This window comes from Syngnathus scovelli, chromosome 7 (genome assembly GCF_024217435.2).
Source record: "Syngnathus scovelli strain Florida chromosome 7, RoL_Ssco_1.2, whole genome shotgun sequence".
In the NCBI taxonomy this organism is placed as follows: Eukaryota; Metazoa; Chordata; class Actinopteri; order Syngnathiformes; family Syngnathidae; genus Syngnathus; species Syngnathus scovelli.
Window position 1 is genome coordinate 604,239 of NC_090853.1, and position 20,560 is coordinate 624,798.

At 47.8% G+C, this 20,560-nt stretch overlaps 2 protein-coding genes across 3 annotated transcripts in view; one reads left to right on the forward strand and one right to left on the reverse strand.

Moving 5' to 3' along the window:
- LOC125972487 (cell adhesion molecule 2) overlaps nucleotides 1-13,055 on the forward strand; it is a 46,681-nt gene extending 33,626 nt beyond the window's left edge. For both annotated transcript variants that reach the window (XM_049726198.1, XM_049726199.1), the window contains 8 exons: nucleotides 3,746-3,895; nucleotides 6,146-6,298; nucleotides 6,381-6,518; nucleotides 8,081-8,239; nucleotides 8,505-8,595; nucleotides 8,803-8,981; nucleotides 10,703-10,825; nucleotides 11,062-13,055. In XM_049726198.1, the coding sequence (XP_049582155.1) occupies nucleotides 3,746-3,895; nucleotides 6,146-6,298; nucleotides 6,381-6,518; nucleotides 8,081-8,239; nucleotides 8,505-8,595; nucleotides 8,803-8,981; nucleotides 10,703-10,825; nucleotides 11,062-11,180 (1,112 nt within the window). In that variant the 3' untranslated portion in view covers nucleotides 11,181-13,055. The remainder of the gene's footprint in view (nucleotides 1-3,745; nucleotides 3,896-6,145; nucleotides 6,299-6,380; nucleotides 6,519-8,080; nucleotides 8,240-8,504; nucleotides 8,596-8,802; nucleotides 8,982-10,702; nucleotides 10,826-11,061) is intronic.
- A 5,659-nt stretch (nucleotides 13,056-18,714) lies between these two features.
- rwdd2b (RWD domain containing 2B) lies at nucleotides 18,715-20,552 on the reverse strand. Its single transcript, XM_049726202.2, has 4 exons — nucleotides 20,052-20,552; nucleotides 19,904-19,971; nucleotides 19,430-19,789; nucleotides 18,715-19,301 (listed from the first exon to the last, which is right to left on the reverse strand). Exons 1-4 carry the CDS (start codon nucleotides 20,301-20,303, stop codon nucleotides 19,058-19,060), a joined length of 924 nt encoding a protein of 307 aa, XP_049582159.1. The 5' UTR covers nucleotides 20,304-20,552; the 3' UTR covers nucleotides 18,715-19,057.
- Between the last annotated feature and the right edge of the window lie 8 nt (nucleotides 20,553-20,560).

Below are 20,560 nucleotides of genomic sequence, written 5' to 3' on the forward strand. Positions count from 1 at the left end.
TCGCCGCCGCCGAGGCTGCTGGAGGAGTAATAGATTTCATTAGAAGTGTAAGAACACCTTTATTTGCAGCCATAGAAATGATGAAAAGCTTGTGAAATGTATTGGAGCGAAGGTTAAGTGAGAATAACTGCCGTGACTTTCACGAGGATGCTGATTAGAAGTCAACCTGATTGAACGCATTCATACGATTTGGATTCCTTTGACGAAATTGCCGTCGAGAGTGTGCTCACGTTACAATAAGATTCGCCGGTCTGAAAAGGAGGGGATCCAGATCGCAACCGGTCCAACAGAAAATGGCCGTGTATCGTATCGTTTTGATCAAATATCGAAATATTTGCCGCCAAATTTTGTGGGTGCTTTTTATCGTTTGAAAAAAAAAAAAAAAAGAAACAAGTTTGTCTTTGTGTTCTGGACAATAATAAAACCTCGAGGCCCATGTTTCTGGGTTGCTACGGATTTAGTCGAGCGTATTGATTGTGCGTCCTGAGCTCGTCTCGGAGGGGCGACATTTGGCAGGCTCTCGGTGCCCCGACAGCGAAATCCGGCCATCTTTCATCTTGAGCCGAGGCTCCCGAAAAGGCCAAGAGGCGTGCCCGCGGTGCAAACGCTGCACTCGTAAAATTGCTGGCGGAGCAAAAGGTCACCCAAATGGCTCGGTAGAAGCCATTGATACCAGCTTGACACGGCTCTGATGAAGAGCGCCGATCAAAAGTCGTTGCGGCTGCTGCAAGGTGATGACACTGTTGATTTACTTTCTTCACATTTTCTTGCCAATTTGTTGGCCGTCTGATTGATTGGTCGATACCAAAAATGACATTCGGTGATCCTCAGATGACCAAACTACAGACTCGAAATTTGCACAAGGAGAATTCAAGTGCTCGTGGCACCGAGCCTTGAGGTGCGCCTTTTTACATGATGTATGTGTCGGGGTGATGCAAATCCCCGCCGACGTGAGCCAAAAATATCCAAGTCGATTCATCACGGCGCTTTGATGGCGTCTGCTCTCGCGGGAGATGAACTTTAGGGAACTCGGCACAGTTATATTAAGTGTCGACGGTAAAGCTCGCCTTGTTGTGATTTCTTTGAAGAGCTTAGAGAGAGCTATAGATCAACACAAGCTAGTTTTGATGCTAAGGATAATGACTGTTGGCGTTGGCGGTGAACTTCCATAGCGCTCGCTGAATGGCGTGATTCTAAGAAGATGTCAGGAAGAAAATCTTGTTGTCAGAGGAGCGAGCAGCCTCGCGTCGCCTCGCGTCCCGTTGCGTGCTGGTGAGTCACCGGGGAGACGGCAAACTGTTATTCCTTGTTCTTGCCGCGCGCCACCAGGGGCCCTCTGCGGTTTTTAATTAAATGGAATATTTATACAGCGTACGTGTCGAACCTCCCTCCCTCCCTCCGTCCCTCCCTCCCTCTGTTCCCCCAACATGCCGGCAAATGGGCCACGCCGTTTAGACTCGGCCAATTAATTACAATTTTGTCACGACACAGCATTAGCGGTGATTAATTCCTAAATTCCCACGAGTGGATGTTCAAGGCGCAAAGATGGAAATATTTTTGTTTTTGTCAACATTAGCAACCATTCTGTATGTTCCATAGGCATCTAGCTCTAGCTCATCCGAGAAGACCCTCCCTCCCTCCCTCCCTCCCTCCCTCCCTCCCTAACTCCCTCCCTCCCTCCCTCCCTCCCTCCCTCCCTCGCGGTGGTGCCCCAGCCAAAACGTGAGAAATGCTTTTTCCATTTATCGGCCCGGCGTTGCTGTTGATGCGCCCCGCCGGTGCGCCGGAGAACGCCACCGTCCTGCTCGTATTGATATTCTCCACGTAGCTCAGAACAAATCAATAACACGCAAGTATCATCTTGCAACACTCACACCGGCATGTGGAGTCAAGGCCCGACCGACCCTTGGATAAGTGGCCGAAGGGCAACATGCAGAGCGGCTTGCTTGTCATGTGCGATACTTGATGTTGGGTCACGGAGTTCACTGACGCACGCACCAACAGTAGGGACGGCTTTTTTTTTCTTTTCTTTTTTTTTTTTTTGTCAGCGCCCTACTCGTCGTGTTGTTGGGCCCTCGAACAGTGTCATATTGGCTGAACTTGAATATTGTAGAGCACTTTAAAAGGGACTCTCTGGGCCACCGTCTTGTGCATCAATTTGATCATAAATTCCTTTTATTCAGGTCAAGTCCATGAAGTTGGTTTCATTAACCATAATAAATTAGATTGAGCCAACCCAAATACTTTCAAATTTTAAGTGGAAATTAAGTTCGTAGGAATATTTATTTTTCACAAGTCACCCCAAGTAGGTGATATCAAAGGTCCAATCTTTTTTTTTTTTTTTTGGTCAGATCTTGGTAGAGTAAAACTCTGGTAGCTGCTAATCATCGCTTTGCACCTGCAGCACGCCTCGAGTGCATCTGTTGCCGCCGTTTCCTCTCGTCAAATATTTGTGTTTACACAACGCCGCCGCAGCCGAGCTCAGCCTACCCTCCCACCCACCCACCCTCCCTCCCTCCCTCCCTCGCTCCCTCCCTCCCTCCCTCCCTCTCTCCCTCCCTCCCTCCCTCCCTTTCCTCTCAGCTGCCGAGCCAAATATTTCATTCACGAGCCGGCGCATTTCGATTGTGTTGGAAAGTTAGCGGCGGTGGTGTCGACTAATCCGACACGTGCTGACGCGGTGGCCCGTGATCACGCCGCCGCTCCAGCTGACATGGGCGCTTTCCACTTTCTGTCTTAAAAGTTGAACTTGACTCTCAAAACTCAAACTCATGTTTCAAATTTCACGGCTCAGAGATGATTGAGGTTACTGAATGAGCACTCCAATATGCAAACAGCTTGTGAGCTTTTCATTGTCTAAATGAGGTAAATGAATCAGCGTCTTACTTGACGGCTGTTTTGGCTTGCTCGCCGTCACCTGCAAGCGTTGCACGCTGTCAACGAACGGCATCCTTTCAACGCACACAATACCCCAAAGACGCTCGCTCACTCGCACGCTCTTGACACCGCTTAGCCTCGGGCGCCCGCCCATATGTATTACGGTTTGGGGGCGATGCATCGTCTCTGGTGAACGCACTCTTTGTTCGGTGTGTCGTCTTCAGAGGCCGAGAGAGCGGGCGGGCGGGCGGTCGGGCAGGCGGGCGACCTTGGCGTCTTTTGTCACGATGCTTTGCCTTCATTGGCTGTGCTTTTAGATCTCAGCTTGATTATGATTTTTTTTTTTTTTTTCACCTCCAAGGCATCCCGGAAAAAAATGCCACCAGAAATGTGCACGTCTGAATCTACGCAGAGAGAATCAAACGCGGCTGAATGGGACTGAATCATTGAAACGGACGGCGTATTCAAAGCAGGACATGGCTGGATGCTTTAATGAGCCAAAACGCCTGCCGGGATGAAGCTCTCATTGCTATTTTTAGTCGGCCCCCGACGTGTCCCTGAGCTGACGAGCGACGTCCGTCGGGACAATCGAGGTCAAGGAAGGTCCGCCGATCTTTGGGCGTCCTGGGAGGCGCGACGGTGGGATGGGGTGGGGGCTCCGGCGCTCACTCGACTAATGAGGCGGGCGGGCGAGCGCTCCCTCGGCCGACGCGGTCAAGCGGCCGCCTCAATGTCACCTTGCGACGGCGTTTCAGGGTGACGTAAGCGCACCGTGAGCGCCGAGCGTCCGCCGCCAGAGACCTTGCGCCCGGGACTCATCTTTCCAATTTGCCAGCTCACTTGAAAGATGTTGTGATCATTTCCACAGGTGGCCAAGGTCAGTTCCCCATCACTCAGAACGTGACAGCGTTGGAGGGCTCGGCCGCCAACATGACCTGCCGGGTGGACTTCAACGATAACACCTCCCTCCAGTGGTCCAACCCCGCGCAGCAGACGCTCTTTTTCGGTGACAAGAAAGGTAAGGATGAAAATGCATACTCTGCCTCCATTTGAGATATTTCGACTTTTGGCCAGCTCTGTCCAAAGACACTTTTGCAGCTTTCATAGGAGTAGTTGATGATGATAAAACATCGGCTGCTTTGTCTTTAAATAACACAAAAAAAGTAGCCTGAAGCAAAGTATTCTGGGGGCAGAAAGGATTCAAATGACCTTTCAGCAGCTATATTGGTGTTTTTTTTTCTTTTTTTTTTAATGACTTAAAAGTTATGCGTATTATAAAGTGACTGCTGGGGAGAGCTGAAGACAAAATCTGATCTTTGGCCTTTGGATAATTTGTTCCATTTGAATTCAGCTCTGACAAATGAGGATGAAAAAAGCCCAAAGACTATTTGATGTGATGAAAGAAGCCACGGGGAAAAAAAAGGATAAAAGCATATGCGTCTGTCTTGAGCAATTCAAAGCGACGTCACACCGGATGTTCGCTTGGCATGGGTGCTGCGCGGCATCTAATTGGGACATTGGCGCTGGATCGCCAAAGGTCAGCGAGCCAAATGGATCGCGACCGCCTTGCAGTAATCAAACGGCCGTTACACGCCAAATGAAAGCGTTAAAACATTCATTAGCGCCGCCGAGGCTAGCGTAATTAGCCCGCGTCGTTGTTGGGAACGAATGCTATCGACAGCCTTTGATCGGCCAATCGCTTGGATTTCTTCGACAACTCCCGAGACCTTGTTCTGGAAAAAAATATCAGTCGTGACTTTTTTGTTTTTGCAGAACAGCTTTTAACTGGCTGGATGACTGTTTGTCTGTCATCAAGTATTTGATGGACTTTGTACGGCAGACTAAATGCAGCGTGTCAGGGTTCCATTTATCCTTGGTGAATTTGCGCGAGTGGCAGCACATAAACTACTCGTATTAAATGTGAGCCGTTTCTTCAATGTTTTCTTCTCCGTCGGAGAATTAACTCTGCCAGGCAGATGGATTGCTGTGAATACAAGGTGTTTCGTCTCATAAATACATCTTGCCAAATGTTTCACGATGATACGATTACGGCCCGCCAAAAAAAATATATTAAAAGATCAAGTTCAATCAGCATTCTGTAATTTAAATGCGTCTGCCCCTTTGCAAACATTTTCTATTGACACTTTTCCTGTGCGGGTTTGCGAAAGAAACGCTCCAAGTGTGTCACTTTGCCAAAGCAAACCGTTATTTCATTTTTTCTAACGTTTCGAGGCACTGCATGGCCGGCCGGCCACTGTTTGACGTTACAAACATTTCAAACGAGGAGACAAAATATGGGTCGAAAATGAGGTTGAAACTCTGAGTACCATTTATTTTTTTATTTTTTTTGTTAGTGTTTCAAGCCAGGGTTGGGGAATTAGGCTTCCAAAAATGAAACATTGCAATTTCCCCGTTTGCTTTCAAGCTGGACGTCGCCGCCATTGTTCCGCTCGTCGCCTGTCAGGTCCGATATTACGCAAACGGGCATAACAGAAACAAACACCAAAGAATTCAAAGCAATAAATTAACTGGGAAAGTGCTTTCCCCAGGAAATGTGACAAAGCAGGAAAGTAGAAAAATGAGACAGCCAGGAAATTGATAAGTGGGGAAAGTGAAAGTAGAACCAAGGAAAAAAAGTGGATATACTATATGTGTCAGAGCGTCTTTGCTTTTCAATGTCCTTAGGGGACTAGTCCTGCTGTCTGTTTTAGTCATCGGCCTTCGCACCGTTTGGTGGCGTGTTTAAGCTGCAGCACATGTACAAGGTCATCGTGGCACCTTTACGTACGTACGTACGTACGTACGTACGGCTCCCTCCGGTGGGAAATGAACCTTTTCATCGCATTGATTTCCTCAAGAGCGCGCTAAAACAATCCTTGTCACGCACGCTGACACTTGCCTCTGATTGTGACGGATCTCCGGTGCCGAAAGCTAAACCGGTAGCGGGATTCCCTCGCCCGGGCCTCGTCTGAGTCATGGGCTTCGCATACGGTGTTTTTTTTAATGCGTGGCTGGCTGAATCTTTTTTTTTAGATATGGTGTAACTGAATAGTTGAAGTGGCTGCGTGCGTGTGGAGTTTCCGCTAAAAGTGTTCCCGTGAGTGAAAAATCAACGCAAGGTCTTTACGTAAAGAAATAGTGTAATCTCAGACGGCGCTGAGATATTTCTGGGTGGCCTGGCGGGTGGACGCTGGATGGCTGGCTCGCTGGCTCGCTGGCTGGCTGGCTGGCTCGCTCACTGACTTTTTCTTGGGCTCGGTCCGAGCAGCTCTTCGGGACAACCGGATCGAGCTGGTGCGAGCGTCGTGGCAGGAGCTCACCATCCGCATCAACGACGTCAGCCTGGCCGACGAGGGCCAGTACACGTGCTCGCTCTTCACCATGCCCGTCAAGACCACCAAGGCCTTCCTCACCGTCTTAGGTCAGAGTTACAAACGGAGCCAGCTTCTACCATGCGCGCTCCGCTCCGTCACATTGCGCGTGCGGTGTGTCCCCCCACCCAGGTGTGCCGGAGCGGCCCAAGATCACGGGCTTCACCAGCCCGGCCCTGGAAGGCGAGAGCATCACCCTGACGTGCACCACGACGGGAAGCAAGCCGGCGGCCCAGCTCCGGTGGTTCCGCAACGACAAGGAGGTCCAAGGTGGGTCGTGTGTACGGCTATATTTAGAAGTGACAATGAGCAAAAGTATTGCAACACGTGGCATTATGGACAAAAGGATCGCTAGTGGACCCTGAGGCTCCAAATCATCCGATTCTCAGATTGATTCTTTTCCTTCCACATCTTAGTATCTAAAGGGTCAATTCTGTTCACGCTCTGCTGTCTCGATATGGTGTCGACGACGTTGCGTGGGTTCAAACAAGAGACAACGCGGAAGGAATATTTGTCACGCCTCGTTACGCGGAAAGAAGGCTGACGAAAAGATCCGAGAGCAGCAGATGGTGGAGTGATCGCATAGAACGCAGAAAGGCTCTCTCACAGCTTTCATGGCTTTCCTATTTTCAACAAGTCGCAGAGACCCAAAACAAGGACACAACAAAGAGAGAAATCTTCCATGTTTTTGTTACCTGGTTGTTTTTGTTGCCTGCTTTTGACAGGCCGGGCGGGCGGGCGGGCTCTTTAATGTCACCCGGCCTGCTGCGGCCATGCGACGTGGTGACACTTGCTCTTTATTGAAGTTTTCCCACTTGAAAGCCCTTTCCTGGTGGCTCTGTCTGTCTGTCTGCCGTCCGTCCGCCTGTTTGGCTGCTTGGTCGGCGTGGCGTGATTGATGGCGGCGCGGCGAGGATGTGAAAGACTGGCCGCGTTGAGATGGCGCGCACGTAGATGCTCGGAGCGGGAGCCGTCCGTCTCGGTGGAGATGACGTGCGCCTGCGCTTCCTTGAGCTTCTCGCCAAAAGTTGGCTCCAAAAGTTGAGGTGTTGAACACGCCTGTGGCTAGTCAACACCGCATTCTGCCAGTGGCTGGTTATATACTAAGCCAACCTCTATCTGCTTATTGAGAAGATTGCCCCCTTTTGCTGACATCACAGCTTGTTCCTTGAGTCACCGGAATAGGAAGAAAGAAAAAAAAAAAAAAAAAGTCTGCTTGGTGTGTGTTGTCAGGCCGTTGTCAGGCCGCTTGGGCAAACACGGCGACGGCGCCTCGTCGTCAAAGCCACCCGCAGAACAAAGCCGGCGACTGGAGGGCTCGACTTAAAAACTTCATTTCCATGTCAAAGTGTCGCAGAGACGTCAGTCAATGCTCCGGGATGGGAATCTTTTGTAGGCGTGCTTTTAAAGCGTGTCTTTTACGCTAGGAGCGTGATGTTGTGCTGTCACTCAAATTGGCCCTCCTTGCTGGCTGGGGGGGGGGGGGGGAGGAGGAGCGGGGGCCGGGTTACGGCAGGCATAATAGCAGCAACACGTCGCATTTATTTCAGTTTGGTTTATTTTCCCCACCAGAGAAAGCAAGCCTTGTCGCCTTTCTTGCTATTTGCAGTGCGGAAAATAAATAAATAAATAAATGCGTACAAGAATGAATGAATAAAAAAACAATTGAATATAAATAAAAAAATATTAATCAATAAGACAACTTGTTTCCCAGAAAAGCATTCTGTTTGTAACGGCCCACCCAGCGACTATAGATCCAGTCAGCGGCAGACTGGCTCCATTCCGTGTGTTTCCTTTGTACAATTTCATTTGGTGAAAATCGCCTTCTGCAGGCACCACCGAGGTGACGGCCTCGGGCAAGTCGTTGACGGTGAGGAGCAGCCTGCGCTTCCAGGTGGAGCGAGGCGACGACCTCGTGGCCTACACCTGCATGGTGGAGCACGTCTCTCTGGCCAACCCTTACGTGACCACCGAAGTCCTGGAGGTCTACTGTGAGTCCCGCGCGCAGCCCACGCACGCACCCATGCACGCACCCATGCACGCACGCACGCACGCAGACGGATTAGCATTGAGAAGGAAATACGAGAATCCAGATTACACGAGCGTCTCCGGGTTTACTTTTGCTTTCCGGCGGGATTAGTGAGGATTAGCATGCAGGTAAGGGATTAGTAGCAGAAGACGGGCGGGCGGGCGGGCGGGCGGGGGGATACGAGCTGCCCGATGCCTGGAGAGCCAGCTAACCGCTTTTGTTTGCAGATGCTCCACATCTGGAGATCACGCATTCGCTGATCATCCCGCAGGAGGGCCAGTACTTGAAGCTGGAGTGTGTTTCCAGAGGAAACCCCAGGTGGGTCACACCAATGTGTCAATAGCAGAGGTGTCCCGTGACTTGAGTGGAAATCAACAATTGATTGGTTTGAATTCGAATATTCGTTTGGGTGACCAAGTGAGTCGCTCCACGTGAATATAACTCGCAGGAGCGGTCAAACGATGGAAAAAAGGAATCGATCGCTATTCCATAACATCTGCTCTGTGTTCCGTTCACCCGATCCAGACCAGAATCGGTCGTGTGGTCCAAAGACGGCGGCGACCTGCCCGACGTGGAGCGCATGATCGTGGAGGGCCCAGAGCTCACCATCACCACGCTGAACAAAACCGACAACGGCACGTACCGCTGCGAGGCCAGCAACCAGCTGGGCACCAGCAGCGCCGAGTATAAACTCTTTGTATACGGTGAGAACGCGCTCGCATTCCATTTTTTCTCATGTCACTCAAATGGAGTAGAAACCTTGACGTTATGATTGACTTTGTGAGGAATTTTAAAAGCTATGAAAAGCTTTGCCTACATCTGTTTATAGGCAGAGGTAAAAGTAAGTCCTGTCTAGAAAGTGAATTACACTCTCAGGATGCCTGCCAGACACAAGTCTTCGCTCCCTTTTTTTTATTTTATTTTTTTTATCTGCAATGCTTCACTTGACTCAATGTCATTGACAGCCTCAAATCAAGTGAGAAATCTCGGGTGTGAGTATTGACTGTGTACTGAATTTTAAAAGCCGCCTCGCCTCGCCTCGCGAGCTGCTGCTGCTGCTGCTTTTTGAAAGCTTCCCGACACAGTGCCGAAATGGCGGCGGCGTGGCAGTACGACACCTCCTCTCCATCCAAATGCGTCCAGCTCAACTCAATAATGCAATCTATACGTCTGCCGCCATTTTGCGGGACAATTCAGGTTTACCTTCTTTTGTACGATTAATTAAGAAAATGAAAGCGCAGACGACGCCCGGGAAGCAACACTGCTTCCTCAGGACCTCCCATCACGTCAGGCTGACTCCTCGGATGGCCTCGGCCCGGAAGGCTCATTGGCGGCACCCGAGAGGCAATAAATGTCACGGCCGCGCCCCGATTCATCACCGCCGCCCATTATGCGCCCTAATATGCTTTATTAAGCCAAGCGAGGCAACGCGCCGTGTCGTAATTACTCGGAGATGTCGGCGAGCCCGCAGCAGATGCGGCGCGGTTAAGTACACTTGAGCGATGGCCGCGTCTCGTAAAGCAGCCGGCAGCCGGAAAGGGGGGGTTTTGCCGCACGGCCCCCCCCTACTGTTGAGAAGAGGAACAGACTTTTGAGAGCTGTGCGAAATAGTCTTACAAAATGGCAGCCACAAATCATCAAACGCGTTTTTTTAACATTTCTACGTTAACGTAGAAATACAAAAAAAATATGACAAAAATGGCACTTGTTTTTCACAGGACTGATCAAATATTTCTTGACTGTTTTGTTTTGTGACTTGGTACGAGAATCAACAAACCAGGCACGCCAATAATTGTTTGACTTGACTTTCCTCGTCCTGTGCACCTTTCCCGTGAAAAGCTTTTTTTTTTTCTTCATTTTTCGTTTCCCCAACGACATTGCCGCATCAGGCAATCTCATTCCGTGTCCGCACGCCGCCTCGGCCAACATGACACGGAGCGTGCGGCCGATGATGGATGAGCTAACAGAGCTAGAAAATAGTGTTATTTGCGCTCTGCTTTTATCAACTAGTCGCCGGACGAGGAGCACATTGAAAGTACAGTAAAACAAAGCGAGTGTTGGTGGTGTGCGTCGATCATTTTTATATTATGTTCATTCCGCCCACTGAAACAGTTTGAATGTTCCACTGAGCAGGCACCGCCCATGCAAATGCTTTCGTTTGCTCTCAAGCACATCATCGAAAGGGAAGGCTCACTATTTGGCAAGCGGATCGTTGCTCTGATCAAGGTGCATGTACCGAAATGTGGCTTTTCAGCCGCTTGTCCGTCCGTCGTCCGTCCGTCCGTCCGTCCGTCCATCATCCATCCATCCATCCATCCATCCATCCATCCATCCATCCATCCATCCATCCATCCATCCATCCGCTGGAGCGACCTGCCATATTTCTCTGAATCACAAGAACCAATGTCTTTGCCTCATGCGCCAGACCCCAATGCCATCGGGCAGCACGGGCCCGACCACGCCCTGATCGGCGGCGTGGTGGCCGTGGTGGTTTTCATCACCTTGTGCTTGATCATCGTCCTGGGCCGCTACCTGGCCAGACATAAAGGTGAGAAGCCCAGCGCCCGCTACATCAAAATTTGCTTTTCCGGTCCTCCGTATCTGCCGATAATGTTTGCGCTATGATATTTATTTCTTTTTTGCATCTGAGAAAAGCCCTCTGGACGATAGTTCAGGCATGTAAAGTGCTCTTGGGGGCCTTCTAGTGGCCACTGGGCTCTAGGCAGGTGCTTAGCTAGCTTCTATAGTGGCGTCACAGTGAGCCGGAATGTGTTTTCTGCCCAGGCACGTATCTAACGCACGAGGCCAAAGGGTCCGAGGACGCCCCCGACGCCGACACGGCCATCATCAACGCCGAAGGGAACCACATGCACGCCGAGGAGAAGAAGGAGTACTTCATTTAGGCTTTCCTTTCCTTTTCTTTTTGGACAACAGACATGCAAATAGAAGCTGCCTCCCCCCGTGTCACGTCCTCCTTTTTCTTCATTTGTTTTAAGCGTCGTCATTCACAGACAATTTTTTTCTTCTTTCTTCTTAATTTATGTCACGTTCCAGCGATATCAGCGCCAGTCAAAGCGATTTCTTTGTTCAACAGGTTTGTTAGCGTTCGGGGAGGATTTTTTTCTTCTTTCTCCTCCACAATACCGCAAAGCAAGATCCCAAAGTTGACCCTGAAACGCAAAATGTAGAAGCACAATCTTCAATAGATGAAAGCCGCTTCCTCTCGGCAACTATTCTTTTTTTTTTTTTTTTCCCCGGGCCGGCATTTAAAAAAGCACAAATTTGCGAGGACGCCAACTGGTTCTTGACTCAGGATTCGTAATGGGATCAGAGAGGAAAAAAAGCGTTAAGTCCACCCCCACCAATGTGAAAGCCCCAAGTGGGGGGAGGGGAGAGACACTTAACATGTGCATATTGCTGTTAAATACTTTTGCTAGAATGTGAATATCGGTGAAGAATATTATTGATTATTTCGATCCCTGGCGCATTTGTTTATGGTTATTGGTGCTGTTCAATGAAAAGCACGTTAAATAAGTATTCTGTGGCTCCCTGTAGCGCCACGAGAAAGAATCATCGGCTAGTTATATTTCATTTTGAATATTTATTTAGGTAATATTTGTACAATTTATGGTGTATTTTATATTTAGGCCCTGTTAATTCATTCACTGCCATCGGTGGCTAATATTTGAATATCGGTCACGATGATGGTACTTGAAGAGCTTGAATACTTGTTTGGATGTAAAAAGGATAAGAACCACTGTGTTCCAATAGAAATCCATCATGTTCTTTGTTTAGCGGCTCACTTGGCGATACGAGCGTTTCCTTGGATAGCGACGGTACTCTTTATTTGAGCTGTTCCGTAAGGTTTTTTTTCTGTGGGCCAGAAGGTATGTAAATACTATGTAAGTATTGAATTTTAGTCATGAAAAGTCAACAGTTCGAACTGAGTTTCATAGCATTTTCCAACAGACTGTTTTCGTCTATAAAGGAGGCTGAGGGGCCACTCGCAAAGAAAATGGAATGTGAATCAAGGCGTTAATTCAATTACAACATTTGACAAACTGTCCGAAGAAAGAGGTCGTAATATTGCAGTTATGAGACTACATTCATATTAAGAGGAAGAAAAATGATTTGGGACCATTTAAGGGGGAAAATGTCATCTTGTGAGAAAAGTCGTGCTAGTCATACTGTTTTGGACTGTTCTGTTGAGGTCCAAATTGAACCTTCAGTCACTGAAATAATGACTCGTAAAAATAAAAAAAAAAATCCTTTTCAGTGTGCTCCTCATACTTCTTTGTATTCTTCAAACAGGGATTGTAATGGAGGGCAGAAAAAAGACAAAATGTATGTATTCATCACTTTCCATATAATACAGATATTCTACCTGTTATTACAAAAGTACTTTTTTTTTTTCCTTCTTCTGTGACACCACCCAAAATGGACAAAAGGATCACCGTTATGGCCTTTGAGTTTGCTGCAAAACCGTTGGTGAATCAAACGTCAGCTGTCACTGTACAAAAAAAGGACCACCGACGCTCACCTTACTTCATCGTGACATAAAGAACTCGTTTTGTATAAAAAAGAAAAACACTTTTCAATTCGCTGTAAGTAATTTGCTTTTTATGAGGTTGGGGTAAATGTGTGTGGGTGGGTGGGTGTGAGAAAAAGTGAGATTTTTTTTTCCTTCTGCTTAATATTGAATATACATTTTTCAACTATGCCGATGTAAAACTGAAGCGAGCAAAAAAATGTGGATTAAAATATGAATTTAAACTGAATACGTTGGCTTGGTGTGCTTCTTGCGTGTGTAGCCAATCATAGTGCAGTGGGGGCGTGTCTTGCTGACAACTCAGGTGCAGAGATTCAGAATTAGCGCACAGGTGACCGAGGAGGACAAATGTTATTGAAAATTCATTCTCCAAAAAAGTGGATTCCACCCAGAAAAGTATTTTTGGAAAGCACTTGCACGACAGCTAGCATGCGCTTGCTTCTGCTACTGCTAGCGCTGATGACATCATGACAACTTGCTAGCTCAGAGGAAAAAAAGGATGGATTTTTTTCAAGAAAGGATAAGCATTTCTGGTGAGTATTTTCTTACACCTTTGTATTCTCTTGTCAGGCTATCAGTTTTATTTTATTTTTATTTTTTTTGGGGCGATGTAAAGGAAGATCAAGTTTTGACTATTCATTGTTAAACATGTGACCGCTCTCTCTCTTTTAAAATTTGACATATCACAGAAAATGGTGAAGGAAATAAAAAGAAAATAAAAAGCTGTCATTGGGTCAGCTTAATGTTGGATTTGCCCAGAATTCATTTTGCCCCCTTTGTCACCTCCAAGGTCTTTGTGGACGACCCTGTGGAGCTGCATGTAGATGTCAGCACCCCCCTCGCCCCAGACGAGTCAGTAAAAGTGGAGGCGAGGCACTTTGTGATTTGGCATGGTGGTCAACTTTGCTGGGCTTTAATTGGAGGTGAAATGATTGCGCTTTATTGATCCCGCTGGGGGAAATGAGGTAATTAAAAAGAGCGCCTAGCGACTGCCGCGCGCTAACGGACAAATGAGGGCTGGGCCGACCGGATAAAAGAACCAAAACAGTGGAAACAACGGCGGACATTCACATTCTGCACGGCTCATTAGAGCAGGTTATTCTTCGACGCTACATTCCGACTTACCGTAAACAATTTGCCATTACGAGGCATCCGTTTCGTCAAAGCGTGTCGGTCCCGATTGAAATATATGTCGACATCTTCTGAGGTTAATCAGCGAATTGGCCGCTCCAATCGTTTTTGTAAATCAAACGGGCATTTCCAGCAGATGAAGCGGCGAGGACGGAGCCAAAGGCCTCTCCGAACGACAGCCGTCGTATCGCAGATCTGCGGTCGTTAAGCAACGCCATTGACCTTGAGCTAATGTTTTGCTTCCCAGCTGAGAAACATTATCAACACCCTTTCTGGCCAACCATCTGCCCGTCCCCGATGCTCGCCTCGCCTCGCCTCGTTTCGTGGCCGCCAAACAAGCAAGCAAACAAACAAACAAAGGCCCGCTATCGCTTGATTAAAAGCGCTCCGTTAAGCCCGAAATTGAGACGGCGGCTCGTAATGGCGGTGCCGCAAAATGATGCTGAGAAGCCATTATCGTTTAGTAATTAGATATGCGTCATGTCAAGAGAGAGAGAGAGAGATCTGTCAACACAGGAAGAGAATGTCTTGGCCTAACGTGGTGACTTTCCACTTCTCAAAGTAAAGCAAATGTCACTTTCAGTCAGACACGTGATTTGATGTCAATCAAACACAATCCCCCACATTATTTGGATTGGAAAATTCTTGTGTACAAACAGGAGCTTTAGGAAACATTCTTCTTATGATCATGCTTAGATGGCGGCCGGTTTTGTCTGATTGCAGGCTCCGTGCGTTGTACTTACTTGAAAAGTTGGAAATTCTTGATCTCACTCTGCGCTGTAGCTTAGCGGCGGCGGAGCGGCCTAAGGCATGCAGCGACGGGAAAAGCTCCAAAGTGAGCGTCTTGCAAGGCGGAAATAAGAGTAATTGCGCTTGTTTTCACCATCCGAGCACGTCAATTGCCTTGTGTAATTCACCGGTGAAAGCAAGTCAAAAAAGGATGAAAGAAAAGATGGCGCCGGAATGTGTTTTTAATTGCAGATTAGCTACGCCGAGCTACACAACTTCAAGTCAATCATCGTAACAATGCAGAGTAGAAGTTTGTCCTTTTTTCACTTTCTCACCGTTTGGCAATATTTGTAGTCACTGAGCTGTGGACAATGTTGAGCTGCAGGTAGAAAATGGAAGGCTCGTTTTGTCCATATGCTCGATACGCTTGTTGCGGGATGAATTGTTTACGTTTTGCCTCAGTTCAGAGAGTGAATGCAGCCACTTAAAAGTTCTGCAGAACTGCAGGAGGGTTAAGATGATTTTGCCTTTGACTCAAGTTTGAGATGGAAGCTAAAGTTTGTTAGATGATGTCATCTTTCCAACTATTACATAAGAGACGCAAAGCATGCATGAAATTGAGATGCCGCCGTTATCTTGAGCTAAACCAGTCGCATAGTGTAGCTTTAAATGACGCTCGCTCGCTCGCTCGTTCCCTGAGAGGCAAAGCTCCGCAAATCGGCCTGCGACGACATTCACGCCTCATCTGCGGAAACTGCATGCGGGCGGCGGGCCATTATCCCGAGACGTGCTTTGCCTAATGGCGGGCGGCTCCCCGCGATAAAAGCGCCACTCGTAACAAAGCATCAAATGATGTGGAAATAAAGAACACGCAAGCATCCGCGCGGGGACGATTCTTCCGTCCGCTGCGTGAGGTCATTCCGTCGTCGGCTTTTTGCAAATCAGGCCGCCGCGAGATGCGGGCGGGCGGATGGCGGCGGCGAGCCGAGCTGAGCCGAGCTGAGCCGAGCCGAACGAGCGGGGCCCTACTTGGCCGTCGTATTCCAAAGTCATTCATCCTCCGCCGCCCGCGCGTCTTGAAATAGTCCGCCCAGGGACGAGGCGTCCGATGTTTGATTTATTCCATATTGTATTTTTAGGATCTAATTAAAACAAAGCTCCCCCGCGGTGTTTGGCTTCATGCAGCCGCCCGGAGAGACTCCAATCTTGTCCTGGGAAGCAAGTCATTTGAGGCAAACGGCAGGCCGGGGAGCACCGCTCGTACCTGTGGCATAAATAATGTGCCATCTGTTTGGATTGGAGAACTCCGTCGTGGCTGCTCCGCACACAATTCACCTGAGACTTAATTAAAGTTGCAATATCAGAAAGCAGGAGACTGATAACTCCTCCGTTGGAATGACAACTCTCGCATATCACAGCATCTGTTTGATTGAGATTCATTCCCGTTGAAAGCGAAACAACAGAGCGGTGCTTTTAGTTTTTTTTTTTTTTTAATTCCATTTCACGCCTAAGCGGGCTTGTTCTTTTTTTTATAGCGTTTCCAAGCACTTCAATCAAATGTGTTTTCTTGACAATCTGCTCACGTTATCAACATGGCTTGTCACGATGTGTCCGCCCGCCGTCTTTACAATTCTCTCTTTTTTGTTTTTTTTAAGATGAAACTGGCACCGCTACCAAAATAACAATAGTCTCGATGGAATGCTCCAAGCATTAGAGGCTTTGAATGAGACATTTTTGTTGTTCACAGCACGGTGGTCAAGTTTGGACCTCCTGTGGAGGTTGCTTCAGTTTTCAAGTTCCAAGCCAGAGTAAGCGCTTCAAGTTTGGGTTTCAACGGTAGGTTAGAGTTTAAAAACCAGTGTTGGAGTTTCAAATGAGTGTTTCAAACAAGGATTAAGGCTTCAAACCTCTGCTGGAGGGTGAAGCACAAAAAAAAACCCAAGTGGTGTGTGAAAAGGCCTCTATTACGCCCCTTGGTGGCCGAGGCACAATGGAAAGAGCACAATACCAGACGATTGATACGTATTTAATTCTTTGCATTCTATTATCTATCTTTAAAGTACAAGATTGTAGCTGCTACTTGTAATATTTTTTTGAAGGCCTGCAATATTGGCATTTCCATTCATTTCAATGGGGAAAGATGATTTGTTATAGTATAATGTCGGAACTCGTACGTCTAAAGTCGTGGAAACGGCAGCGCTACGGCGGTAATAGCTCGAATAGTTCCAGAGCGGCAGGCGAGCCAGTGGTCGGCCAGATAGCGAACCTCGGGGATTACTGTGGCCAGACAACTGATTAGATCGTCGCCAGAAGAGAGGAAATGTTTAATCCCGCCATATTTAGTATTCACCGCACGAGAGTTCACCTTGAAGGGTCATTTCGAGAGAGTGAAGGTCCGGAATCCCAAAGATGTGTCAGGGGCCCTGTTTCCAGACAAAGAACGATGGATTTTTTTTTTTTTTTTTTTTTAAATCACAACTTGACTTGGGAGGAATTCATTAAACGTTTCCACTGTGTGATTCTTTGTCTGCTTTCAAAAAGGCCACATGGTTCAAATTAGGCTTTGAGGACTTTTGAGTGTTGCAACCAGGGTTCACGTTTGAAATTGGGGTGTGTAGCCAAGATTAGGGTTTCGCGATACAATTTGGAGAAAAGATTGTGGGTTCATATTCGAGTTTCAAGTCAGGGTCAGTTAGTTTTCAATAAAGGTCACAAGTCAGGGTCTTGGTTTAAGGTTAAAGAGGAAAATGAGGGTTTGTTGGGGTTTGAAATGAGGAAGCTTTGCCTGCTGAGATGTCCTAAATGCCGATGTCCAAGTTTGCAAACTCTTCCTTTGGCCAAGAGTTTGCCAATGCTATTTACATTAGTTTAGCTTAGTGCTGACTAAGAGCCCTTGTCATGAAATCCCCGTGTTGAAATAGTGCAAGCATATTAATTCAATTATATGCCTCAGCGCTCCAATGCACCTACAGAAGTGTTCTATTGTCTGCTGAAAACAAAGAAAAATAGCAGAAAATCGTGTATGAATGAAGTTTAGTGTTGGAAAGGGAAGGGGGAAGGGGGGGCTTAGATGGAGAGCGAAGGAAGACGGACGCGTGCGTTCCTTCCTTCCTTCCTTCCTTCCCTCCCGCAGTCATTTGCCAAGCTATTTGCTTGCATTAAGCACAGAGATCCTATTATCGATGCATCTTCAAAGACGCCCCAAATGACTGTAATGGGGAAATTAGGGGGGGGCAAACAACACAAAAAGAACAATGGCGAGTTTTTAAAAAGGAAAATACTGGAGAGCATTATCAAACTGTGTTTTGGCCTCCACGTTATTTGGATGTTTCTACAGCTTACACGATAACATTCATACTAGGATATTGTTACAGCCTTAAAAGACAGTCTTGAAACCCTCATTTTACATTTCACCGTGGCTTTAAAAACTCATTTAAAACCCAGACGTATCAAAAGAAACGCGTCTCACTTTAGTCACAAATGTAGAAACGCTGAGATTTGGCCCTGAACGCAAAGCTGCTTAGGAGTGGCAGATCTCAGACTTCGAGTTGAGTCACAAGAAGAAGAAAAAAGCATGATGTTGATGGGTACCCCGTCAAGGTGTTGTGGGGCGGCATCGATCTGGCTTATTAATAACCTGCACAACGAGGGACGGTCGTCCAAAAACGCTGCTCGAAAGCATCGCGCTTGTTCAACACTGCCCTCTGCTGGCGAAAAGCATTGATTTGGGAATTCAATTCCATTCAATAAACATATCGAAAGCCTAATTTCAATGCCTAACAAATCCTAAAGCAGGTTTATGCTCTAATTTAAAACCCTAAGTTTGGCTTCAAATCGTGACCCTGACAACCTTGGTTCAAAAATCAAATCTTGTCTTGGAAACTGAATTTAACATTGGCTTGAAAGCCTCATTTGAAAAGCAACGCCATTATTTTGTCAGCATCTTTGACCAAAATGTGCAATTTTCCTCCCGGATCCACCATCTTATCTCGGTCACTGGTGACTAAGAAAAAAAAAAAAGACCCACGTTGAATAATCACAAGTTTTAATTGGAGTGTGCTCACTGATTGCTCTACCTTAGTGTTCATTAAAAGAAAATGAGATTTTCTTATCTATAATTCTTCAGATCAAATCTTTACAGTCACCATTTACCAATCGAGCTGCTTCCGCGGGGCGTGCGCTGCTATTAAATGTGCAAACAGCAACCCCCCAAATCTCTGGTCAAGTGCGGTGACTTAATTGCAAAGCCTGTTCTGGGATTTAGAATTCCGCTAACTGGGCCCAGGCGGTCTAGTTTGTCCGCTTCGTCCACATGATGAAGCCGCGCAATCAATGCTCAGCGCCCGAGCCCGGCCGGCGCTTCACGGGGGACTACTTCCTCCCCTCTACGCCAAAGTACATCTGGAAGACTTCGCAGCAGCCTTTCTCCCGCAAGAACTGGTAGAGCAGACCCAGGTCCATGTGGTTCCCTCGGCTCCCGCGCGGGTCGAAGGCCGCCTCCTCGAAGCCGGAGAACTTGCGCAGGGAGTCGATGCTTTGGACGCCGGGCGCGTCCTGCAGACAAACGTCCTCGCGGTGTCGAATGGTGATCCGTTTCCACGTCAGGTTCTTAACTCTGCACAGTGCCGACAACATTTAGTTGGAAACTCGAACCGTAGTTGCAAAGTCTGACCCCTAGTGCTAATTTCTTGGAAAACCTGAAAAGCATCAATAAAAGCAAAGCCAAATGTTAACCAAAGTTACCTGGACCAGAACTCCTCGCAAGCCGCCTGTGCACCTTCCACGCAAACAATCCCAGGTTTGCCGGGCATGCTGAAACCTGATAGTCCGAGCTCTTTGGCCCACTCCAAGATGTTCTTCCTCTTGGTGCTGTTGTAGATGTGGTGGCTGTAGATCCACAGCCGACTGAAGGCTTCCACATCCTTTTTGGGAGGAGGAGGCGCCGCCGCCGCCGATAAGCTTTTGTCAACGAAAGCACGCAAGTTGTCCCTGAGCCATTCCAGCGCCGACAGCACGCACGCTTCTCCCAGGCAGGTGTCCGCCAGGTGCGCGTTGAGTCCTGCATGGACCTGCGCCTGCTGGGCGCGGCTCAGCTTGCAACAACTAAGGCAAAAATATATATATAATAAAGTCCACAGAAACGCTCAACTTGGTTCTTATGGATCCATCATAGGTAAGGGAAGTCTACCCAATCAATTGGATGAGCTCTTATCTTACCGAACCGTTAACTCTGGGACCACACTCGGATACTCTGGTGGATACGTGCAGGAGAGAATAAAGGCCACCTATAAATATGACATTCAACAATATGAAATCCCATTGATACCTGAATAATGAATTGATTGCAATACTGCACTTGATTTACCCCCTCCGCGTCTCTCGTTTTGTCATCATCCAGCCTCTGCTTGATGACGAACTGGGGTCTGGAAGAGGGACATGGTGCCGGTTGTGGTGGGCTCTCGCTGGAAGCCGACGGCGAACGCTCGGCCCCGACGTAGTCCCGGAGCTCAGCGAGGGCCAGCTGGTCCACAATCTCCAGTTCTTCCCGAGTGGGGAACATGCTTGTCAGCAGCTCGAGTTCTGCCAGCTGAGCCTCTGCCCACTCCCTGAACCACATGCTAAAATGTGTGTTTTGAATTTCATTTAAAATTCGGTGATTATTTTGTTTCCGCAACTTTATTGCGAAAGGTCCACGTTAAAACTCCGCACAAGCGCGTGCGCGATCCCACCCGGAAGATTTAAGTCGGCGCACCAGTGTGAACTGGCGTGCCTACCCGAACATTTTTGGCGTGGCACTCGAAAAACGTACCGGAAAAAGTTATTTTTAATGTATCATTTTTTTTTATGTACACGAAGCTTGCTTTATGAGAGTTT

Excerpts from the sequence above, each read along its gene's own strand:
- rwdd2b (XM_049726202.2), bottom strand. The coding sequence starts at position 20,303 with ATGTGGTTCAGGGAGTGGGCAGAGGCTCAGCTGGCAGAACTCGAGCTG. Across the intron at positions 19,972-20,051 it reads AAACGAGAGACGCGGAGGGG|GTGGCCTTTATTCTCTCCTG; the intron begins GTAAATCAAGTG and ends TCATATTTATAG. Across the intron at positions 19,790-19,903 it reads GTCCCAGAGTTAACGGTTCG|TTGTTGCAAGCTGAGCCGCG; the intron begins GTAAGATAAGAG and ends TTTTTGCCTTAG.